The sequence below is a fragment of the Pistacia vera genome, unplaced genomic scaffold, assembly GCF_008641045.1.
Source record: "Pistacia vera cultivar Batoury unplaced genomic scaffold, PisVer_v2 Contig259, whole genome shotgun sequence".
Classification (NCBI taxonomy): Eukaryota; Viridiplantae; Streptophyta; class Magnoliopsida; order Sapindales; family Anacardiaceae; genus Pistacia; species Pistacia vera.
This window is the reverse complement of record NW_022196067.1, coordinates 107,786-131,587: the sequence shown is the minus strand read 5'-3', so window position 1 is coordinate 131,587 and position 23,802 is coordinate 107,786. Positions and strand designations below refer to the sequence as shown.

Here is a 23,802-nt window from a genome sequence, read left to right as displayed (position 1 = left end):
ACAGCAGAAAGGTCTTCTGATTCTAGAACTCCTAGCTGAGTTTTTAAATTGCATGAATGATCAAGACTAATATATATATATAACGTGTTTCAGCAATGATTTTGTTTAATCCAAATATTCAAAACAAGGAGGAAAAAAAAAAAAAATCCATTTTGTTTGACAACTTCATGTAATCTGATAAATTTGCCAGCACATGCATTTTGTTGGATCGAGCTGACTATTCCAAACCTTGCATTGCATATAAACTTTATTGTCTTCTCTTGTTAATCTTCAATCATTCAAAGCAAGTAGAGAAAAAGTTATTAAACATATGGGGTCAGTTGCATATTTCAAATATTGAGTGCTTAAATGTATCAAGTTTGGTGAAGAAGCTGGACACTCATGGCAAGGCCAACCTCTCTCTTCTTCTTCTTTCTTGGTTTAGTCTTCATTTTAGCAACTTGCAGGGCTAAATCTGTGCATCATGTGAAGAAACAGAAACCCGCCGCCTTCTTCATCTTCGGTGACTCTTTTCTGGATGCAGGCAACAACAATTACATCAACACCACAACTCTTGACCAATCGAATTTTTGGCCTTATGGAGAAACCTTTTTCAAGTTCCCTACAGGAAGATTTTCTGATGGGCGTTTGATTTCTGATTTCATAGGTAAGATTTGCTAATCTTTTGGTAAACTAACAATATCTTCTGTCTGCTAAATTAATGCTATCTCTTTTAGAGTTATCTTCTTGTCTCATCCTTCATTGTAGCACAATATGCTGGCTTGCCATTGATTCCACCTTTTCTTCAACCTGGCATTCATCAATACTATCATGGGGTGAATTTTGCATCAGCTGGAGCTGGTGCTCTAGTTGAGACTTTTAAAGGGGATGTAAGTATTTTACTTTTCCATTTTAGAAATGAAATTGCTTCTGATAATTGTCATTTACATGCACTTTATTTCCCAAACTGATGCATAGTTTATAATATGGCATTAAAATATTGCCTAATCACTAGTAACAAGACACATGCATATACTGTTTGTCATTAAGGCTTTGGTTGGATCTTAGAAATTATATAAAGGGAAAAAGTAGAAAGATTTTAGAAGAAGCACAAAAATGAAGCTATTTTTTGTTTCATTTCTTTAATTCTTGTTACGATCTAAACAGAGGGTGATAGAAAGGTAAAATGGCTACACTTTTAAGAAATGTCTGGCATCGGAGTTGACCCAAACCTTGTGCACAATGTCGAGGCATGCAACTTTTTCAAAAACTTTTTTAGGCTGGGGCACCTAATGACTGGGTCCACTAGCTCTTTAGTGCATGCTTGATTTGTCAAACATCAAATGAGGCCCCAAAGACTTATTTGATAGTATCCTATTCTACTAATTCGTTTCAAGAAGTGAAATCTAAAAACAAACTCATATAGGTTTAGGATAAAAGCAGATAGTATTTCTCACTTGAATTTGAGTATGACAATTGGTATTAGAGTATGGACTTGATATCCGATGAGGCAATGTGACGGCCCCTTGATTGGGTCTCCATGTAGACCTACGCTCAAAGCGAACAATATCACTCTCTTTTCATAGTTAACAAGTTTTAAATGTATTAGTAAATAAACTCCTTGCATAGATATCGGGCTAAGGCATTTGGTTAGTAGCATTTACTGGTTTTTTCTGTGTCAGGTGATTAATCTGGAAACACAGCTTAGCTACTACAAGAAGGTGGTGAGTTGGTTGAGAGACAAATTAGGCAATGATGAAGGGAAGATGATATTATCAAAAGCTGTATTTTTGTTTAGCATTGGAAGCAATGATTACACTAGCCCTTTCTTGACCAATTCCACCATACTAAACTCCTTCTCAGAGTCCCGGTATGTTGGGATGGTGATTGGCAACCTAACAACAATTCTCAAAGTAAGTTTTTCTTTTTATTCTGTAACCTAGAAAAGCCTTACCATCTTGCAAGTTTTATGGAAAAAAGCCAAAATCATCGTTGTGAGCAGTTTAACTGATATTCTTGTATTATCAAATCATTAATTTTCAGGAAATTTATAAGAGTGGAGGCAGAAAATTTGCATTCATCAATTTGCCACCCTTAGGTTGTTTTCCAACAATCAGAATACTCAAACCAGAAACCAATGGCAGCTGCTTAGGGAAAGTTTCATCACTAGCAAAACTGCATAACAAAGCTTTGTCCAAGCTCCTCTATAATTTGGAGAAACAATCAAAGGGGTTCAAGTATTCACTATTTGACTTGAACAGCCGCCTCAGAAAAAGAATGAAACATCCCTCCAAGTATGGTATGTACACTGCAAACTTTGTGTTGTGACATGCAAATCACTGGAAGTTCTCATCAGTTTGATGTGTGGTTAATATGTTCTCCCTTTTCCAATAATTTTGGCAAAAAGCCTGATCTTTAGCATTAACAAATACAGTTGGGGCCCAAGTTTAAAATTCAATGAGTTAAAAGACAACTCTGCATGCTCAAAAAGCTTTTTTTTTTTTTTTAATTAGGTCAATCCAGACAGACCGGCCATTGTTTATTTGACATAAAAAAAGAAATATATAATTGCATCTCAATAAACTATCAATGCCTCATGCCATTTTTCTTGTACCTTAGTCCTGTTTCTGTCCCCTCACTTAACTTTAGTAAAATTTATATGATCATTTGTGCTTAAACATGCGTCCTTAAGATACACGTTAAAAAAATCGTTTTCTGAAAAGTATTGTGCTTTATGATGAAGGGTTCAAGGAAGGAGAAGCAGCATGCTGTGGAACAGGGCAGTTTGGAGGAGTTTTTAGCTGTGGAGGGAAGAGGATAGTGAAGGAATTTGAGCTATGTGAGAATCCAAATAAATATTTGTTTTGGGACTCACTTCATCTCACTGAAATGGCCAACAGACAGTTAGCAGAGGCAATGTGGAATGGCACAACAAACTCTCATCTTGTTGGGCCTTACAGTCTCAAGAAACTTTTCAAAATTTCTTAATACATAGTCATTGATTTGCATATACAAAATCAAGTAGAATGCTTCTCTTTTATAGTAATTTAAATAAATTTAAATGGAAGGCTTGGAAATTGGGCTTCCTGGCTACCCAGCGCCCTTGGGCCTAAGCTTCAAAGATCAACTTCCAAACAAATTAATGAAAGCATTATGCAAATTTCTGGCTTCAACTTTCCTACTGGGAGATTTTCTGATGGGCGAATAAATGACAGATTTCATTGGTATATACGAACTTTGTTTCACTTTTTCTTCACAAAATTACAGGTGATAGAGATAGACCTTGAAATTCAGCTAAGTTATTTCAAGATTGTGGAGAAGCAGGACCCAAAACATTGTTATCCAAATCTGTTTACTTGAAATAAGCAGATTTCTAAAGCATATTTGTGATTTGTCTGAGTCTTTTAAATCTGAGAACTCAATTTATCCAAGCATCCATCTTGCTGCCCAAGTTTCAGCAGATTACTTATACAGCATAGTCAATTGCATGATTTCACGAAGTATACTATGTCAAATAAGCTTGTTCAATAGAAAAGTATATCAGCAGTCTTTTTCCACTGGAATTTTTTTTTCAGATGCTCTAGTTTTCTTTCAAGGTTGCGGTTTTATCAGGACTTTTGTAAGAAATGCAGAAACTTCCAAGCCTGAAGCCACTAATTTGACTGATATTAATTAAAAATTCAATCCTCGGAGTTGATAGCATTTCTTTCTCTTCAAGTTAAAAAATCTATAAATAAGATTTCAGGAGATTGGCATATGTACAAGATTAAGTGAATTTCAATATGACAAGATTAAACTTTTCTATCTGTTTCTTATTTTTTCTGTGCTCAACTCTTCTCATTCCAGGCCATGCTTATCGATCATTGTCCAAAAATCATGTTGCATTATTCATCTTTGGGGATTCACTCTTTGATGCTGGAAACAATAACTACATCAACACCACTATTCAGTTTCAGGCCAATTTCTGGCCTTATGGTGAAACCTTCTTCAACTATCCTACCGGAAGAGCTTCTGATGGGCGTCTAATCCCAGATTTCATTGGTATGACATACTTACAAGTTTTTTCTTGATCAGAAACTGAATCATTATAAAGAGCCTAATTTAGCTTTGTAACTTTGTTGCAGCTGAGTATGTTAAGTTACCATTAATTTCAACATTCTTACCCTCCTACAATAGTGACAAATTTATTTATGGGGTGAACTTTGCATCCGTGGGAGGTGGCGCTCTAGTCGAAACTTTTCAAGGAATGGTATGTGACCATGCTAATTAAGCTGAAAAAAAGTCATATAAGAACTGTAAATTTCTTTTTAGCTTCACATTTTCTTCACTAAATTCCAGGTGATAGACCTCAAAACTCAGTTAAGTTATTTCAAGATTGCGGTGGAGAAGCAGTTCAGGCAGGAGCTAGGTGATGAAGGAGCTGAAACATTGTTATCCAAGGCTGTTTACTTGTTTAGCATAGGCAACAATGATATTTTCGATTTTGCCTCAAACACGAGTGTGCTACGTTGGCAATACTCTAAGGAGGATTACATAGGGATGGTGATCGGAAATGTAACAAGTACAATCAGAGTAATCATTTTATCTTTCGTAAATTATTTGAAACACTTTTTCGAGTTATTTGGGATGGATATTATTATCTAAGCTACTTAAATCTGTCAGGAAATATACAAGAAAGGAGGAAGGAAATTCGGGTTTGTAAATTTGCTGCCTTTGGGTTGTTTACCAGCCATGAAAGCACTTGTACCTGGAAACACAGGATCCTGTCTGGAGATTGCTTCAGAGTTAGCAGAATTATACAACAAAGCACTCTATCAAGTTCTCCACGAACTAGAGAGCCAACTAAAGGGATTTAGATACTCAATTCATGATTTCTACAATTCATTATCGAAAAGAATCAACGACCCTTCAAGATATGGTATGCCATCTGATCTTTCTGTCATTTTTAAATAAGCAATTTTTTTCTGCTATATAATTTGGTGATGAATTCATGTTGTGAAGGTTTTAAGGAGGGCGTGACGGGGTGCTGTGGCAGTGGTCCATATAGAGGAATAGCAAGCTGTGGGAGGCAGAATAAAAATGAGTATGAATTATGTGACAATCCTAAGGAATATGTGATCTTTGATTCTGTTCATCCCACTGAAAGTGCCTACAAGCAAATTGCAGAACTATTGTGGAGTGGAACTCCAGATGCCACAGGGCCTTACAATCTGAAGCAACTATTTGAACAAAGCTGAGCCAGAATAAATGTAGTTTCCATAATGAATAAGGGATATTTTCTTATGTAAATGAGTTTGATACTTGTTTCTAGCTTTTATCCTTACAAGAGAATAACTATGTACATAAACAATAAGATGACAATTGAAATGATGAGAATTCTGGGAATTTTATTGGCGTTAGTTCTTATTATCAATCTAAAAGGCACTATTTGAATGGTTAAAAGCCTTTTGTCAAAGATTTTTAATACTTCATGCCAAACATATTAATCAAGTGGAGAATTTGAATTAAGCTTCTGGTAAACATCTTGGTGGTCAAACTTCAAAACATTAAAAAAAGGGATACAAATGTAAGAGGTTTTCCTAAGCCATATAAGAACATTAGTCAGATAAGAAATTGGTTTTCAAAGTCGTAATATTGAATTTTTCATCAATAACTTGAGAGAAAATTACAAAGATTAAAAATATAAGGCTGAAATGCTTACAAAAAGCTGTCTTGATTATAAGTTAGAATTGGAAAAACTACAGAACTGCTGGTATGCTTCGCGCAACTACTTCATTCGATAGAAATAATATGCTGATATTTGAACAATTCAATCCTGAAAGTTCAGTAATATATCTATCTTCTTGTAAACAACCCTACAAATAACTATGAAATTAAGTGAATGATTTTCAATATGATAACGTCAAGTTTCCTCGTATTTTTCTTGGTTCTGTGTCCAAGTCTTCTGATCATTCCAGGCTATGATCACCAGCCGCCGCCCAGAAAACATGTTGCAGTATTCATCTTTGGGGATTCATTATTTGATGCTGGAAATAACAACTATATCAACACCACAACTGAATTTCAGTCAAAATTCTGGCCATATGGTGAAACCTTCTTCAAATACCCTACTGGGAGACGTTCTAATGGGCGATTAATTCCAGATTATATTGGTACGATTTGCTATTATTTATCAATATCATGTATGCTGTGCAACTAAAATTTTTGTCATTCTCTTCTATAACTTTTGCAATTAACTATCTATTGTAGCTGAGTATGCAAAGTTACCATTGATTCCAACATATTTACCATCCTAAAATGATCAATTTATTTATGAAGTGAACTTTGCATTCGGGGCAGCAGGAACTCGAGTTTAAACTAATGAAGGAAATGTATGCTTTTTATTCCCTCTGTTTCTTCTATTTACAAGTCACCATAAAATTAGGAAATTTCTGTTTGCTTCATTTTCTTTTTGTGTAAATATCAGGTGATAGACCTGAAAACTCAGCCAAGTTATTTCAAGAATGCGGGGAAGCAATTGAAGCAGAAACTAGGTGAAGCAGGAGCAAAAGCATTGTTATCAGAAGCTGTTTACTTATTTAACACAATCAAAGTAATATCATCTTATATTAAATTTTACATGTTATTCTTCAAGTAATTTATGATATATTTTCAAGTTGTTTTGATCTCTCAGGAAATATATAAGAGTGGAGGAAGAAAATTTGGGTTCATGGTGTGGGACCTTTGGGTTGTTCACCAGGCATGAGAGCACTTGAAAAAGTACTTGTACCAGGAAGCTGAGGATCCTGCCTGGAAGTTGCTTCAGAATTAGCTAAACTACACAATATACAACTCTATAGATTCCTGCAGGAGCTGGAGAGCCTACTAACAGGATTCAAATATGCAATTCATAATTTATATAATACTACTATTGAAGTTATAAACAATCCTTCAAGATATAATATGTCATGTCAAAGTAAAAACATATATTTATGCATTTATATTTTCATTAGTTTACAATTTGTGATGAATTCTATGTTGTGAAGGTTTTAAGGAGGTCGCTGTGGCGTGTTGTGGCAGTGATCCGTTTAGAGATAAATTGAACTGTGGGGGGAAGAGTGAAATAAAAGAGCACGAATTATGTGAGAATCTTGAAGAATATATGTTCTTTGACTCTGATCATACCTCAGAAAGGGCAAACAAGCTAATTGCAGAGCTAATGTGGAGTGGAACTCCACATGTTATTGCATGGGCCTTACAATCTGAAGCAACTATTTGAACATAGCAGATCAATTGATGTATATAGTTTCTGTAATGAAAAAAAAGAGAAGAAAGGGCAGACATGAAGTTAAAATGCACATAAAATAAGATTGAAGAAGACAATAAATACAATAAAGATTGTGTTAAAGTTGCTATAAGGAAATTGATTTTCTACTTCATGTTAGGGGTAAACATCTTGGTGGTCAATCTTCAAAATAAGAGAGGAAATTGATTTTCAGGGAACAAACATTGTTTTTTTCACAAAGAATAATTATATCTACAATCAGCATTTAGGAATTGTTAATGTTTGATTTTGACACCAACGACTCACACGTGTAAAGTGCTAAGAGGGCTTAGAAGTTACACGTGATATGAAAATATGTAACGAGAGAATAAATAAAAAACGGTTTTTAAAGTGGTTCGGATGCTCAAAAGCGAATCCTACGTCAATTGTAGTTGTATTGATAGAAGGTTATAGTTAGGTTGCGTGCAGCGAGCTGAATTACAATCTAGAAAGAATATAAAGAGAGAAAGAGAGAATGTATACTGTTTAACACTAAAGATAAGCCAATCCCGTAAATGGGAGATGAGCCCTCTATTTATAGTTGGAGGATTCAAGGTAATAATTATGAGTCTGCAGCCCGGCAGGTGTGGTACAATTCCTAACTTGCTTCCCATTGGTTGTCTGCACGAGAGACATCCTTAAATCGCGTAGGGCTTATGCAGGTCGACGATTCCTAGCTGCTCGCAAGCTTGACATCACTTGCTGCATTGATGAGAACCATACCTCATCTATCATTGCGCGACATGGCAGTGTCTAAACGACACAAAGCCTCCCTGAATTCTGATTGACCCTTGCTGACGAGAGTCCACATCATCCTTGACTTTTTAGGCATAATAGGAATGATGACCAAGTCTGAGATCCTTCAAAAAGCAATAGGTAAACTGATATAAAATATCCAAGTCAAACATCCAGGAACATGCATCATGTTGCTTAATATGTAAAAGGTACTGGAATGTCAATGGAATATTACTTGATACTGCACGTATGCTTCGTCGCAACTAGCTAGTTCAATAGAAATAATCTACTGACATTTGAAAGTTCAACCTGTGAGTTCATTAATTTAATTTTCTTCCTGTAAACAACCCTATAAAAATGGTTCATTTGAGGAGAAGAACATTAAAGATTTAGTCAATGAATTTCAATATGACAAGATTAAGCTTCCTTACCTGTTTCTTGGTTCTTTGCTCAATTCTTCTAATCCCAAGCCAAAGTCATCGGCCCTTGCCCAAAAGACATGTTGCATTATTCATTTTTGGGGATTCACAGTTTGATGCTGGGAATAATAACTATATCAACACCACAGCTGAATTTAAGGAAAATTTTTATCCATATAGTGAAAGCTTCTTCACATACCCAACTGGAAGACCTTCATATGGGCGTTTAGTTCCAGATTTTATTGGTAGGATACATCTATATGTTGTTTCTTGATCAACAAGTAAATTATCACCACCCAACTTTCTTTTGTAAATTCTGTTTGCAACTGAGTATGCCAAATTACATTTAATTTCCACATTTTTGCCTTCCTTCAACAATAAATTTATTTATGGGGTGAACTTTGCATCTAGGGGAGTTGGCGCTCTAGTTGAAACTTATCAAGGATTTGTATGTTACCTTACTGATTAATCTATAATGAATTGATAGCTATGTAATTATCACATTTTCTCTCTGCTTATCAATTTTTTGGGTAAATACTAGGTGATAGACCTTAAAACTCAGGTAAGTTATTTTAGGATTGTGGAGAAGCAATTGAAGCCAAAACTAGGTGATTCAGGAACGAAAACATTGTCATCAGAAGCTGTGTACCTGTTTAACACTTGTAGCAATGACTACTTTTTTCTTCTGCTGAGATAACTATGGGGGGATGACTGAGATAAAAGAGTATGAGTTGTGTGATAGTCCTAAGGAATGTATGTTCTTTGACACTGTTCATCCCTCTGAAAAGGGATACAAGCTAATTGCAGAGCTTATGTGGAGTGGAACCTCAAATGTCATAGGGCCTTACAATCTGAAGAAACTATTCGAGCATTGGTGATCAATCAATGCATAAAGTTTCTAGAACAAATAAGGTATATATATATTTGTTTGAGTGTGATAGTTGTTGTTGGTTTACAAGCTGGAGAATGCAAAGGGAAGAACGCAAAAGTATTCTCAGAGACAAGTTTTTCAGAGAATGTTTTCTGAAATATTTCGTCTTTTTTGACTTGTATTACTTGTCTACATTTTCATTAACTTCATCAAAGATTACATACAAACATATGACATCATCATATACATCATAGACATACTCACTCTGCAGTGCATTAATTACATTCCTAATCTGCAGAGATATTTCTAAACATTAAAGCAGGGCCATACATTTTTAACTAACACAAAATATGTCAGATCTTACATCCCTAACAATTAGCTAAACCACTCCGGGTAGTTGACCAACTCTAACACCTTTTAGATCGGCTCTGATTTATCGACCTCTTTCAGATCGCATAATGCTTCTGATCGTATGCATATTTGATCGCATGGATTCTTTCCTATATTGCTTCCAGATTGCATTACTTCCTGGTTACTTCCTCCAGATCGCATGCCCTTTAGGTCACATGCTCTTCAGATCGTTACCGATAACATTTATCTTTAGCTTGCATCCATCTTAGCTTTGCACATTTGATCGCAAGCTTCAGATCGCGTAGCCTTTAGATCGCTTTGTCATGTGTCCAGCGAGATATCACTTGCTTTAACACTCCTCCTTGATATATTTGTTGGAAACACCAAGTCTAAATCAGAGTTCTTCAAACTTGGATTTAACTTGGATTTGCTTAAAGCCTTAGTCAAAATATCTACTGCTTGTTCTTCAAATTGACAATGAATGATTTTCACTTCTTTGTTCTACTCGGCTTCTCGAATAGCATGATATTTGATCTTTATATGTTTTGATTAGCCATGAAACAGTGGGTTCTTGGCTATTGCAACAGTAGATTGGTTGTCACAGAAGATCATTGTAGGCTCATATCGTTCTAGCTTCATATCCTTTAGGATCTTCCTTCGCTAGATCGCCTGATTCATTGCAGTAGCTGCAATCATGTATTCTGCTTTCGCAGTTGATTAAGCCACTGTCTCTTGCTTCTGGGACAACCAACTGAATGCTTATTTGTTAAAGAAAAACACATACCCCGATGTGCTTTTCATATCTTCGACTGATCCAGCCTAGTTGTTAATAGTATGTCTGACCTAGTCGAAGTCTTCAGACCTTCTATACCATATCTCGAGGTCTGCACTTCCTCTGAAATATCTTAGCATCCTTTTGGTAACTCTTAAGCGGACTTCACTTGGCTCATTTATAAATCTCGATAAGAGGCTGGAGGCATACATAAGATCATGTTTGGTCACTGTCAAATACAGTAATCAGCCTAACAGACTTCTATATCTGCTTTCATTGACCTTGTAACCTCCATCTTCTTCACACAACTTTTCATTTTGGACTAGTGGAGTGCTCACTAGATTACAACTTTGCATGCTAAACTTTTTTAACATCTCATTTGCATATTTTCTTTGGCAGACAAATATGCCATTTGGAGATCGGTGTATCTCGATCTCAAGGAAGAAGGTCATCTCTCTCAAGTCTGTCATCTCAAAATCCTTATGCATTGCTCTCTTGAATTGGTCCACTCGATCAGGATTGTTTCCAGTTACTAGCAAGTCATCAACATATAAAGAGACTATAATGAGATCACTATCTGTTTTCTTTGCATAGAGAGTGTGTTCGTTGGGGCTTCTTGTATAACTGAGCTTGCTCAAATACTCATTTATTTGGCTATACTAGGCTTCAGGAGCCTACTTCAATCCATATAAAGCCTTGTTTAGAAGATAGACTTTGTCTTTGCCCTTTTCATCTGTAGAGCCCTTTGGTGGTTCCACATATATTTCTTCGTCCAAGTAGCCATTCAAGAAAGCTGACTTGACATCAAGCTGGAATATCTTCCACTTGAACTAAGCTGCTAGCACAATGAGAAGTTTGATCGTGTCATGTCTCGCAATTAGAACAAATGAATAAGAGAAGTCTACTCCATATTGCTGAATGCAGCCTTTGGTTACAAGTTGACCTTTGTATTTGTTGATTGATCCATTAGGATTCAGCTTGGTCTTGAAGATCCATTTCTGATCTGATGGTCGGTTAACCAACTTCCAGGTTTCATTTTTCTTGATCTTATTCAGTTCCTCCTTCATCACAACTCTCAATTCCTTTGACTTTGTACCTCTCATATACTTAAGCTAGAGGTCTGGTCCCTCTAATTGACAACTGTTCATCAACATCTGAATCTTCCTCAGCTTCATTCTAATCGTTAGCGACCTCTCTCTGTTGAGGCCTAGTTTCAACTTTGACCATCTTTTCTACCCAATTCCAAACAGACATCTTGTCGACTCTGACATCTCTTGTGATCAGAATCTTGTTCATGTTTGGATTGAAGACTCTATAGGCCTTTGATTGGCTGCTATAGCTAATAAAGATTCTAGCTTCAACTTTCTCATCAAGCTTGCTTCTTTTGCTCGCTGGAACATGTGCATAACAGATGCTTTTGAAGACTTTGAGGTCGTCCACACTTGGCTTAACTCCATACCAAGCTTCAAATGGCGTTTGATCGTTTAGAGCCTTTGTTGACAGTCTATTCAGCAGATAGACTCCTATATTGACCGCTTTTGCCCAAAATGACTTTGGTAGCTTTTTCTCAACGATCATGCATCTGGCCATCTCCATGACCATTTTGTTTTTCCTCTCACTCACTACATTTTGCTGTGGAGTGTAAGGAGTACTCAGTCGGTGCTTGATTCCTGCTTTTCTACATATTTCTTCAAATTGAGTTGAAGTGTATTCTGTCCCATTATCGTTGCGAACAGATTTGATGGTCAAACTAGTTTGGTTCTCGACTAGCAACTTAAACTTCTTGAACACATTGGCCACTTCACTCTTTTGCTTCAGGAAGTGAACCCATGTCATTTTGAAGAAATCATCTACGAACAGCATAAAATATTTGCTACCACTCAAGGACGGAGTTTGCATAGGACCACGCATATCAGTATGAACGAGCTGTAGCTCCCCAGGTCGCGTTTGCTAGGAATGGTTGTCTGCTTGACTTTCCAAGCTGGCAAGCATGACATAAACTCATCTCTTCGATCTTTGGTAAATTTTGCACAAGACTTTTGTGCTTCATTTCTCTTAAGGTCATTATAATGAAAATGACCAAACTTTTTATGCCACAGTTTGGAATCATTTATTCTAGTAGAATGAGCCTGAACTTTTGTTTTTCTCCATTCTACGGGAAAGCTCTTTCCCATCATCTTAGCTTTCATCAACTCACTACCTTCACTGTCTACTATTGTACATGATTTGTCTTGGAAATGTAGAGAATAATTTCTCTCTAACATTTGTCCAACACTTAGTAGACTTTGGCTGATTTCTGGCATGTACAATACATTTGCTATGTGCTTTATGCTCGTTGGAGTTTAGACGACAACTTCGCCCCTTCCTTTAACCTCTATGAACTCTCCATTTCTGATCTTCATCTTGGATTGGAATGATCGATCCAGTTCCACGAAGTTGGTAATATCTGGTGTCATGTGGTTGGTACAACCACTATCTATCAACCATGTTTCTCTTTTGGTGTGAGTTGCATGACAAGAAGTCACGAACAACTGTTCTCCCTCTTGATTTTGTTGCTGGTTTTCGACCACTTGAGCTTGTTGTTGTGGTTGGTTTACTTTGTCCTTGCAAACATTCCTAATGTGACCGAACTGCTTATATGACTTACACTGGATGTTAGGCCTGAACCAGCATCTATTCTTAGTATGATTTTTCTTCTTACAATGAGGACATGGTGGATATCCCTTCATCCTACCATTCTTGCCCCATTGGTTGTTTGTTTTTTCTTTCCTCTTTCTCTCTCTTGCAGGCTTTTTATATCCTCCTTGAACTGATTTCCCTTTATTCGAAGCCATCATGGCTCCTTCGCTGCTGTCTTGATAAGAATGTAATTTATATATTTTTTTTATTTCTTCCATATTATGTTTTTGTTATGTTTTATGCCTAGTTGAGTTGATTAGAGTTTATTTTGTAAGTTTGGCATATTTGGATAGACTTTATGAAATAATTGAGAAAAGATTAGGAAATTCCAAAGTTTTTGTTATTCTGACTAGTGCTGCGTTTTTCAGGTTTTTCATGGAATCAGATTTCTTGATTGCAAAAGGGTTCTTCAGGAAAAGTAAAGTAGACGAATCAAGCATTCCAGGAAGGTATTATGGGTGAGAATCCGAGTTCGTTTGGGCCCTCATTAGTTGTTGCAAAACCGGACCTGGAATAATCCTATTCGCGGAAGGATTTCCTGGCTAAGTATTGAGTTTTCGAATGGGCCTAACTGGAACTTTAGATATCGAAAGCAGGTGATTCAAAAGCCCAAATTCATCTACACATCCAGGACTACAACTTTTATGAAGTGACCAAGCCCAGAAGAGTTCTTTTACATTGCAAGAATCCTGGTGCAAGCTGGATTACGAATTCTGTTTTCCATATCTGATAAGATTTTGACAGTTTTGGAAGCCTATCGTTTAGCAAAGATCTAGGAAAGTAATTTCCGTTTTTCATGCGAGAGAATTAAGGAAAAAGAACACATTATTTATTTAGGAGTTGTTAGGTTAAATGAAGAGGGAGAACAGTAGTGGAGGTTTATTTTTAGTTTTTTACTTTTTACGTCAATATGTACGACTGATCTTTCTTCTTCAGTTCAAGGGGATTTTGAAGTCTGAATTCATGTCATTGGTGTAACTTAACTTCAGTAACATTGTTCTCAATCTCATTCTTATTAGAATTATTTATGTTATTCTGTTATAATTGTTTATGAATTTTGTTTGGGTGATTTAGTAATGGCCTGCTAAATTGTTTAATCGGAATTTTATCTGTTAGAATTAGGAATTGTGATACGTAATTGTCCTTTTTCTATTCAATGAGTAACACATGATGATAGATGATTACGGACAAGTTCTCAATCTGTCACCTTGAATAACATAACCTAAGTAAAATAATCTGATCTTGCGTGATTGTTACTTGGATTGATCTATTTTCCTAATTCTTAAGGCTGCCATTGAATTAAACTTAGAGAGCTTATTCTAGGTTGTTCAAGGGTTAGGATCTAATTGAAGAGCTTATTTCAGTAGTGACAATTAAGGGAAAATTCGGGTAACAGAGCTTATTGTTTCCTAGGGTCAATAATTCCACAATAACGAGATAGAATAATGTTACGGTAGTTCATGTCCAATGCATGTTTAGGTGGATCTTGAACTGAGAACCGGTTGTTTTGAATTTGATATTTTCTACCATTGGAGATTTATTTGTTTCACTTTAGGTTGCATTGATTACAACCCCCTTTCATTATTCTGCTGTCGTGTTTATTATTTAGGATTTTATTTTATTTTCCTGTTGTCTTCGTTGTGGTTATTGGCATATAATATAGGATTTAATCGAATCATTCCCTGTGGGATCGACCCTTGCTCACCCTATATATAATTTAGTAGTTAGGTTAGTAAGGTTAATTAATTTGGTGCATTCGGCACGCTACCATGTCTTCTTGTCTTAGTAGCCTTCTTTGTCTTGAGCTTGTAGGGCATGAACAAGCTCTATAAGGGTAATTTGGGATAGATCTTTTGAATCTTCAAGAGATGAGATCTTGGCCTCAAATCTTTTTGGTAGACTTACTAGCACCTTTTCTACTATCCTCTTATCCGTCATCTCTTCTCCAAGCAGTTTGATTTTGTTGACCACATTCATTAGTCGGTCAACGTATTCTTTAACGTTTTCAGACTCTTGCATCTTTAGCATTTCAAACTCCTTTCTCAAATTCAGGACATGCATGTTCTTGGTTTTGTCACTTCCACAAACTCCTCCTTAAGCTCATCCCAAGCTTCTGTCGCTGTCTCACAAGCCATTGTCCTTGTGAAAACAAGTTCTATGACAGCCGAGTGTATGTGTGATAAAGCTCTTGGAGCTTTCGCTTTTTCTTCTTCATGGAGTCTGATTTGGTTCAACATGGGATTTGGTCCCAGTTGACGTCGCTGTTTCTCTTCCACCACACATTGCCAGAGACCTTAGCCTTGCAAGTACGTTTTCATTTTAATAGCCCACATATGATACTGTTTTCCATTGAAAACTGGTAGTAAGAGGGAAGTTGTGCTTAACGCGATGAAGACAGGTTTTGTGTTTATAAATTGGGGAGTTTTTTCGTGGAAAGGTGTTTAAGGATATGTGAGATGGATGAATCTCGGTAATGAGAATTAGGCTCTGATACCAATTGTTGGTTCACAAGCTGGAGAATGCAAAGGAAAGAACGTAAAAGTATTCTTAGAGACAAGTTTTTCAAAGAATGTTTTTTGAAATATTTTGTCTTTCTTGACTTGTATTACTTGTCTACATTTTCATTAACTTCATCAAATATTATATATAGACATATGACATCATCATATACATCATGAACATACTCACTCTACAGTGCATAATTACATTCCTAATCTGTAGAGATATTTCTAAACATTAAAGCAGAGCTATACATTTTTAACTAATACAAAATATGTCAGATGTTACATCTCTAACAATCAGCTAAACCACTCCAGCTAGTTGACCAATTGTGACACTTTCTAGATCGGCTCTGAATCATCGACCTCTTTCAGGTTGCATAATGCTTCTAATCGCATACATATTTGATTGTTTGGATTCCTTCTTATATTGCTTCCAAATTGCATTACTTCCTTGCGCTTCTTCCAGATCGCATGCCCTTTAGGTTACATGCTCTTCAGATCATTACTGATCACATTTGTCTTCAATTCGCATCCATCTTAACTTTGCACATTTGATCGCAAGCTTCAGATTGCATACCCTTCAGATCGCTTTCTCATGTTTTCAGCAAGATATCACTTGCTTTAACCATTGTGTTGAGAGTGTGAGCTGTTAATAAACTGTTTGTTGCTATGTTGCCCATCACGAAGAATTACTATAAAGAATAAAATCTATCTTGTTTATATCAAGCAAGAATCTCAAGCAAGAATTAACAATCGTACATGTTTCCATTTACATTAGTTGATAGTCATAGATGGTTATCCGACTTTCAAAAAATGTAGAAAATGTGCATTATTTTAGCCCGCCTTATATTTTTATAAGTTAGATTTTACTTTCTGTCTTCTTATTCCGGTCGCCACCTTAACCAAGCTGCTGACAAATGCAACTGCTCTTGCGTATGTCAGTTGCTTGCTGGCATCACATGCAATATTAAACATTTTGTTGGCCATTTCCCATTCCAAGTTGCGAAATTTATCCAAAATCGATTGGTGAGATTTTGTATCCTTTTAGCTACATTTGACTCACATTTAATATAATTTATTCCTAAAAAAGTTTGGTAAAGTACAAGAAATTCAGAATTTCTGTCAGCTTTATATACGAGTAAGGAATACATGAATGTCAGGCCAACACTGATATGTCGACACTGCATTACTTTCTCTCTTTCTTGGTTTCATTTTCGAGCACTCTGATCCCAATTATTTGCCATGAATTTGATCACCTACAGCCCAACAATCATGTTGCCTTTTTCATCTTTGGAGATTCACTCTTTGATGCTGGAATGAATAACTACATCAACACCACTACCGATTATCAAGCAAATTTCTGGCCTTACGGTGAAACTTTCTTCAACTACCCTACCGGAAGGTTTTCCAACGGGCGTTTAATGCCGGATTTTATAGGTATGATTCTTTTAGTGTCATGAATGAGTATACATGATGGTCAACTGAATAATTTACTATTTTGCAGCTGAGTATGCAAAGTTACCATTGATTCCAACATATTTACCATACAACAATCAGCCATTTGTTTATGGGGTCAACTTTGCATCCGGGGGAGCTGGCGCTCTCGTTGAAACTCATCAAGGATATGTATGTATAATATAATAAGATTATTACTTTCTTTATGCATATAACTGTCAATAAAACGAAGGAATTTATAATCTGAATTGCAGGTTGTAGACCTTGAAACTCAGCTGAGTTATTTCAATATTGTGGAGAAGAAGTTGAAGCAGAAACTAGGTGACGCAGAAGCCAATACTGTGCTATCCAAATCTGTTTACTTGTTTAGTGTTGGAGGCAATGACTACATCGTCCTTTTCAACTCAAACTCAACTTACAAATCTGTGCTTCAATCCTACAAGTCTAGGAAAGAATATGTAGGAATGGTGATTGGCAACCTCACAAGCACGATCAAAGTAATTAAGTAATAGCATCGTATTTTGTATTTAATTACCATTAAAACGATATTTGTTTAGCTTATTAATTTCAATGTCTCAGGAAATATATAAGAAAGGAGGAAGAAAATTTGCGTTTGCGAATTTGCTGCCTTTAGGTTGTCTTCCAGGAGTGAAAATACTTGTACCAGGGAACTCAGGATCCTGCCTGGAGGCTGCTTCAGAGATGGCAAGATTACACAACAAAGAACTTCATAAAGCTCTCCAGGAGCTGGAGAGACAACTAGAAGAATTCAAATACGCGAATCACGATTTGTACAGTTCTTTAGGTGAAATAATCGACAGCCCTTCAAGATATGGTAAATATACAAATCATCTTATCCTTCATTAATTTGTTTAACTCGTTAATTGTTTCTACATATTCTGATATAAAGTTTTTGCTTAATGTTTTGCAGGTTTTAAGGAGGCTACAGCATGTTGTGGAATTGGTCCTGGAAGAGGAAACAATACCTGTGGGGGAAAGGGAGCAAATAAAGAGTATCAATTATGTAAGGATCCTGGTGAATATTTGTTCTTTGACGCTGGTCATCCCTCAGAGAAGGCCTATCGACAGATTGCAGAATTAATGTGGAGTGGAACCCCAAGTGTGACAGGGCCTTATAATCTTAAGAAACTGTTCGAGCTTATATAGCTGAGTTAGTGTACTTTTTCAAAGCAATTAGGTTCATTGAATATTGAATAATTAAGTTTGGAAGATGATTGGATTATGATTGTAATAAATTAATTGTTTAATTTGAACATTATCAGCAATGGGGGCAACACTTATCTATGGATGATAGAAATAATAGATTCTAATTTATAAAATAACTAGGTGTAAAGCCCGTTTGTTGCGTGGGTATGTTTATTGTTTGTATTTGAAACACTTCGCAAACAACATTATATTAACGATAAACACCAATTATATTAAGTGACATGTAATGAAATACAATATTATATTTATTAAGCAGTTAATAATACACCGATTCAACATTATCAGCAATGGGAGCAGCACTGATCAATTGATGTATATAGTTTCTGTAATGAATAAAATGAGAAGAAAGTGCAAACATGAAATTAAAATGCACATAAAATAAGATTGTAAAAGACAATAAATACAATAAAGATTGTGTTAAAGTTGCTCCAAGGAAATTGATTTTCTACTTCATCTCAGGGTAAACATCTCGGTGGTCAATCTTCAAAATGAGAGAGGAAATTGATGTTCAGGGAACATTGTTTATTCACAAAGAATAATTATATCCACAATCAGCATTTAGAAATTATGACCAAGTCTGAGATCTTTCCCAAAGCAATTGGTAAACTGATATAAAATATACAATTCAAACATCCAGGAACATGCATCATGTTGCTTAATATGTAGAAGGTATTGGAATGTCAATGGAATATTACTTGATACTGCGCATATGCTTCGTCGCAACTAGGTAGTTCAATAGAAATAATATACTGACATTTAGAAGTTCAACCTGTGAGTTCATTAATTTAATCTTCTTCCAGTAAACAACCCTATAAAAATGGTTCATTTGAGGAGAAGAGCATTAAAGATTTAGTCAATGAATTCCAATATGATAAGATTAAGCTTCCTTACCTGTTTCTTGGTTCTGTGCTCAAGTCTTCTAATCCCAGGCCAAAGTCACCGGTCGTTGCCCAAAAAACATGTTGCATTATTCATTTTTGGGGACTCACAGTTTGATGCCGGGAATAATAACTATATCAACACCACAACTGAATTTAAGGCAAATTTTTATCCATATGGTGAAAGCTTCTTCACACACCCAACTGGAAGACCTTCAGATGGGCGTTTAGTTCCAGATTTTATTGGTATGATACATCTATATGTTGTTTCTTGATCAACAAGTAAATTATCATTACCCAACTTACTTTTGTAACTTCTGTTTGCAGCTGAGCATGCCAAGTTACCTTTAATTTCCACATTTTTGCCTTCCTACAACGATAACTTTATTTATGGGGTGAACTTTGCATCTGGGGGAGCTGGTGCTCTAGTTGAAACTTATCAAGGATTTGTATGTGATCTTGCTGAATAATCTGTAATGAATTGATAGCTATGTAATTATCACATTTCTCTTTGCTTATAATTTTTTTTGGGTAAATACCAGGCGATAGACCTTAAAACTCAGGTAAGTTATTTCAAGATTGTGGAGAACCAGTTGAAGCCAAAACTAGGTGATGCAGGAACCAAAAAATTGTTATCAGAAGCTGTGTACTTGTTTAACATCGGAAGCAATGACTACTTTTTTCTTCTGTCGACAAACTCAAGTGTGCTTCAATCTTACAATGCTACACAGGAATATATAGGGATGGTGATTGGCAACCTGACAACTGCAATCAAAGTAATAACATCTTGTTTATGTAATTTTTTCTTCAAGTGTTTTAAGATCTATATTAAATTAGGTTATGTTAATTTTCCAGGAAATTTATAAGATGGGAGGAAGGAAATTTGGGTTGGTAGGTTTGGGGGTTTTAGGTTGTGCACCATCCTTGAGAGCGCTTGTACCAGGAAGCTCAGGATCCTGCCTGGAAATTGCATCAGATTTAGCAAAACTACACAACATAAAACTCTATAAAGTCCTGCAGGAGCTAGAGAGTCAACTACCAGGATTCAAATATGCAATTCACGATTTATACAACACTGGTATTGAAGTTATAAACATCCCTTCAAGATATGGTATGTCATGTCAAAATTAACCATATATTTTATGCACTTACATTTTCATTAATACACAATTTGTAATGAATTTCTATGTTGTGAAGGCTTCAAGGAGGTCGTGACGGCGTGCTGTGGAAGTGGTCCATACAGAGGAATATTGAACTGTGGGGGGATGACAGAGATAAAAGAGTATGAGTTATGTGATAATCCAAATGAATATCTGTTCTTTGACGCTGTTCATCCCTCTGAAAAGGGATACAAGAAAATTGCAGAGCTTATGTGGAGTGGAACCCCAAATGTCACAGGGCCTTACAATCTGAAGAAACTATTCGAACATTGCTGATCAATCAATGCATAAAGTTTCTAGAACAAATAAGGGATCTATATATTTGTTTGAGTGTGATAGTTGTGTTGAGAGTGTGAGCTCTCAATAAACTGTTTGTTGCTATGTTGTTCATCACGAAGAAATATTATAAAGAATAATTTGTTAGGATCTCACATGGTCATCTTATACCCATCAATTATGGTACTTAAGTCTAAGGACTTTCTATTTTATTAGGCCGATCGTTTGGATTGGGTTCTCTTTTGAGCGCTTTCGTTGAGAATTGGGTTCTCTTTGGGAGGGGGTACTGCCCAAGAGGGAAAAGGCTACTGTCTCCCTCGGTTTTGAGTTTCAACATAATCTATCTGCTTTATATCAAGCAAGAATTAACAATCATACGTGTTTCCATTTACATTAATTATGGTTGTCCGACTATCAGAAAATGTGCATTATTTTAGCCCACCTCATATTTTAGAAAGATAGATTTTACTTGCTTCTGATTCCTGTCGCCACCTTAGACAAGCTGCTTTCAAATGCAGCTGCTTTTGCGTAAGTCAGTTGCTTGCTGTCATCACATGCAATATTAAATATTTTATTGGCCATTTCCAATTCCATGTTGCGATATTATCCACAATTGATCGGTGACATGTTGTATCCTTTTAGCCACTTGATTTGACTCACATTGAATATAACTTATAGGAATAAAGTTTGGTAAATTACAAGAAATTCAGAAATTTTCTGTCAACTTTATATACGAATAAGGAATACACGAATAGCACACCAACTCTGACAGACTGACATGTCGACGCTGCAGTACTTTCTCTCTTTCTTGGTTTCTTTTTCGAGCATTCTGATCCCAATTATTTGCCATGAATTTGATCACCTACAGCCCAACAATCATGTTGCCTTTTTCATCTTTGGAGATTCACTCTTTGATGCTGGAATGAATAACTACATCAACACCACTACCGATTATCAAGCAAATTTCTGGCCTTACGGTGAAACTTTCTCCAACTACCCTACCGGAAGGTTTTCCAACGGGCGTTTAATGCCGGATTTTATAGGTATTATTCTTTTAGTGTCATGAATGAGTATACATGATGGTCAACTAAATAATTTACTATTTTGCAGCTGAGTATGCAAAGTTACCATTGATTCCAACATATTTACCATACAACAATCAGCCATTTGTTCATGGGGTCAACTTTGCATCCGGGGGAGCTGGTGCTCTAGTTGAAAGTCATCGGGGATATGTATGTATAACATAATAAGATTATTATTTTCTTTATGCATATAATTGTCAATAAAACGAAGGAATTTATAATCTGAATTGCAGGTTGTAGACCTTGAAACTCAGCTGAGTTATTTCAATATTGTGGAGAAGAAGTTGAAGCAGAAACTAGGTGACGCAGAAGCCAAAACATTGCTATCCAAATCTGTTTACCTCTTCAGTGTTGGAGGCAATGACTACCTCGTCCTTTTCAACTCAAACTCAACTTACAAATCTGTGCTTCAATCCTACAAGTCTAAGAAAGAATATGTTGGAATGGTGATTGGCAACCTCACAAGCACAATCAAAGTAATTAATTAATAGCATCTTATTTTATATTTGATTACCATTAATACCATATTTGTTTAGATTATTAATTTCAATGTTTCAGGAAATATATAAGAAAGGAGGAAGAAAATTTGCGTTTGTGAATTCGGCGCCTTTAGGTTGTCTTCCAGGAGTGAAAATACTTGTACCAGGGAACTCAGGATCCTGCCTGGAGGCTGCTTTAGAGATGGCAAGATTACACAACAAAGAACTTCATAAAGCCCTCCAGGAGCTAGAGAGACAACTAGAAGGATTCAAATACGCGAATCACGATTTGTACAGTTCTTTAGGTGAAAGAATCAACAACCCTTCAAGATATGGTAAATATAAAATCATCTTATCCTTCATTAATATGTTTAGTTCGTTAATTGTCTCTACATATTCTGATATATAAAGTTTTTGCTTAATGTTTTGCAGGTTTTAAGGAGGCTACAGCATGTTGTGGAATTGGTCCTGGAAGAGGCAACTATACCTGTGGGGGTAAGAGAGCAAATAAAGAGTATCAATTATGTGAGGATCCTGGTGAATATTTATTATTTGACTCTTATCATCCCTCTGAGAAGGCCTACCGACAAATTGCAGAATTAATGTGGAGTGGAACCCCAAGTGTGATAGGGCCTTATAATCTTAAGAAACTGTTCGAGCTCATATAACTGAATTAGTGTACTTTTTCAAAGCAATTAGGTTCATTGAATATTGAATAAGTTTGGAAGATTATTGGATAATGATTGTAATAAATCAGTTGTTTAATTTGAGCATTATCAGCAATGGGGTCAGCACTGATCTGTTGATGATGACAGCAATAATAGAGAGTTTAATTATAAAATAATAACACAGTTTAATTTGAGCTTTGTTTTCCTATTTTCGCATAGAAGTATAAATGAAAGGAATATAAAGTAATAACGGGTGAAAGCAGAATACAGCCACTGATATTGTGGGGGCCCGGATGGGCACTCCTCAAAATTTTTTAAAGCTTCTTGGGGTATTGTGGGGGATGAAGTCTCGGCGGCAATCTCTGATTTCTTCCATAATGGTAGACTTCTGAGAGAGCTGAATGCAACAGTGGTTGAGCTTGTTCCCAAGCTGGATGTGCCCCTTAAAGTTGGTGATTTCAGGCCCTTTTTTGCTGCAATGTGCTTTGCAAAGCTATTTCAAAGATTATTGATAATAGGGTGAGATGGAGTTTAGGGAATCTTGTAGAGGAGACTCAGCCTGCCTTTGTCCCAGGAAGACGTATATCTGATAACATGTTTTTGTTATGGGAGTATTGGGCGGGCGCGGGGGGGCGCGGTTGGTCATGGGTGGAACAGCCATAGCTGTAAGTATATAGGCAAGGGGCAGTTTATGAATTGGGAGGATATCTGGAGGAGGCATGTTGGCATGAGGAGGATCTTTTTTTTTTTTTAAGCAGAGGGGTCCTACAAGTGTTTTGGTATAAGGGCTGGCCCTTTTTTGTTTTCTCATGTTTTAATGGGCAGTGACATAAGTAACATGCAGCCGTTTAGATTCATCTGGGCATGCTATGTTATGAAGTATAATTTTAGTGCAGACACAGTGATTTTGGGTTGCATGAAAGTTTGTCTGGGTTGGTAAGAAAGTGGGAGTTCTCCAATTTAGGCT

At 36.2% G+C, this 23,802-nt stretch overlaps 6 protein-coding genes across 6 annotated transcripts; all 6 read left to right on the top strand.

Moving 5' to 3' along the window:
- Positions 1–192: 192 nt before the first annotated feature.
- On the top strand, positions 193–3,677 carry LOC116132686 (GDSL esterase/lipase 5-like). Its single transcript, XM_031418358.1, has 5 exons — positions 193–646; positions 748–869; positions 1,662–1,892; positions 2,023–2,278; positions 2,723–3,677. The coding sequence occupies exons 1-5, from the start codon at positions 382–384 to the stop codon at positions 2,965–2,967; spliced, it is 1,119 nt and encodes a 372-aa protein (XP_031274218.1). The 5' UTR covers positions 193–381; the 3' UTR covers positions 2,968–3,677.
- A 55-nt stretch (positions 3,678–3,732) lies between these two features.
- On the top strand, positions 3,733–5,364 carry LOC116132687 (GDSL esterase/lipase 5-like). Its single transcript, XM_031418359.1, has 5 exons — positions 3,733–4,020; positions 4,104–4,228; positions 4,318–4,551; positions 4,642–4,897; positions 4,981–5,364. The coding sequence occupies exons 1-5, from the start codon at positions 3,762–3,764 to the stop codon at positions 5,214–5,216; spliced, it is 1,110 nt and encodes a 369-aa protein (XP_031274219.1). The 5' UTR covers positions 3,733–3,761; the 3' UTR covers positions 5,217–5,364.
- Positions 5,365–5,872: 508 nt separating this feature from the next.
- Positions 5,873–7,237, top strand: LOC116132701 (GDSL esterase/lipase 1-like). The gene is made up of 2 exons (XM_031418372.1): positions 5,873–6,131; positions 7,005–7,237. The coding sequence occupies exons 1-2, from the start codon at positions 5,873–5,875 to the stop codon at positions 7,235–7,237; spliced, it is 492 nt and encodes a 163-aa protein (XP_031274232.1).
- Positions 7,238–8,425: 1,188 nt separating this feature from the next.
- Positions 8,426–9,133, top strand: LOC116132700 (GDSL esterase/lipase 1-like). The gene is made up of 3 exons (XM_031418371.1): positions 8,426–8,681; positions 8,763–8,884; positions 8,978–9,133. The coding sequence occupies exons 1-3, from the start codon at positions 8,426–8,428 to the stop codon at positions 9,131–9,133; spliced, it is 534 nt and encodes a 177-aa protein (XP_031274231.1).
- A 7,649-nt stretch (positions 9,134–16,782) lies between these two features.
- On the top strand, positions 16,783–20,606 carry LOC116132699. The gene is made up of 11 exons (XM_031418369.1): positions 16,783–17,047; positions 17,115–17,236; positions 17,320–17,562; positions 17,645–17,900; positions 17,997–18,222; positions 18,578–18,617; positions 19,146–19,416; positions 19,498–19,619; positions 19,713–19,946; positions 20,026–20,281; positions 20,368–20,606. The coding sequence occupies exons 1-11, from the start codon at positions 16,783–16,785 to the stop codon at positions 20,604–20,606; spliced, it is 2,274 nt and encodes a 757-aa protein (XP_031274229.1).
- Positions 20,607–21,384: 778 nt separating this feature from the next.
- On the top strand, positions 21,385–23,055 carry LOC116132685 (GDSL esterase/lipase 1-like). The gene is made up of 5 exons (XM_031418357.1): positions 21,385–21,649; positions 21,717–21,838; positions 21,922–22,164; positions 22,247–22,502; positions 22,600–23,055. Exons 1-5 carry the CDS (start codon positions 21,385–21,387, stop codon positions 22,833–22,835), a joined length of 1,122 nt encoding a protein of 373 aa, XP_031274217.1. The 3' UTR covers positions 22,836–23,055.
- Positions 23,056–23,802: the final 747 nt, after the last annotated feature.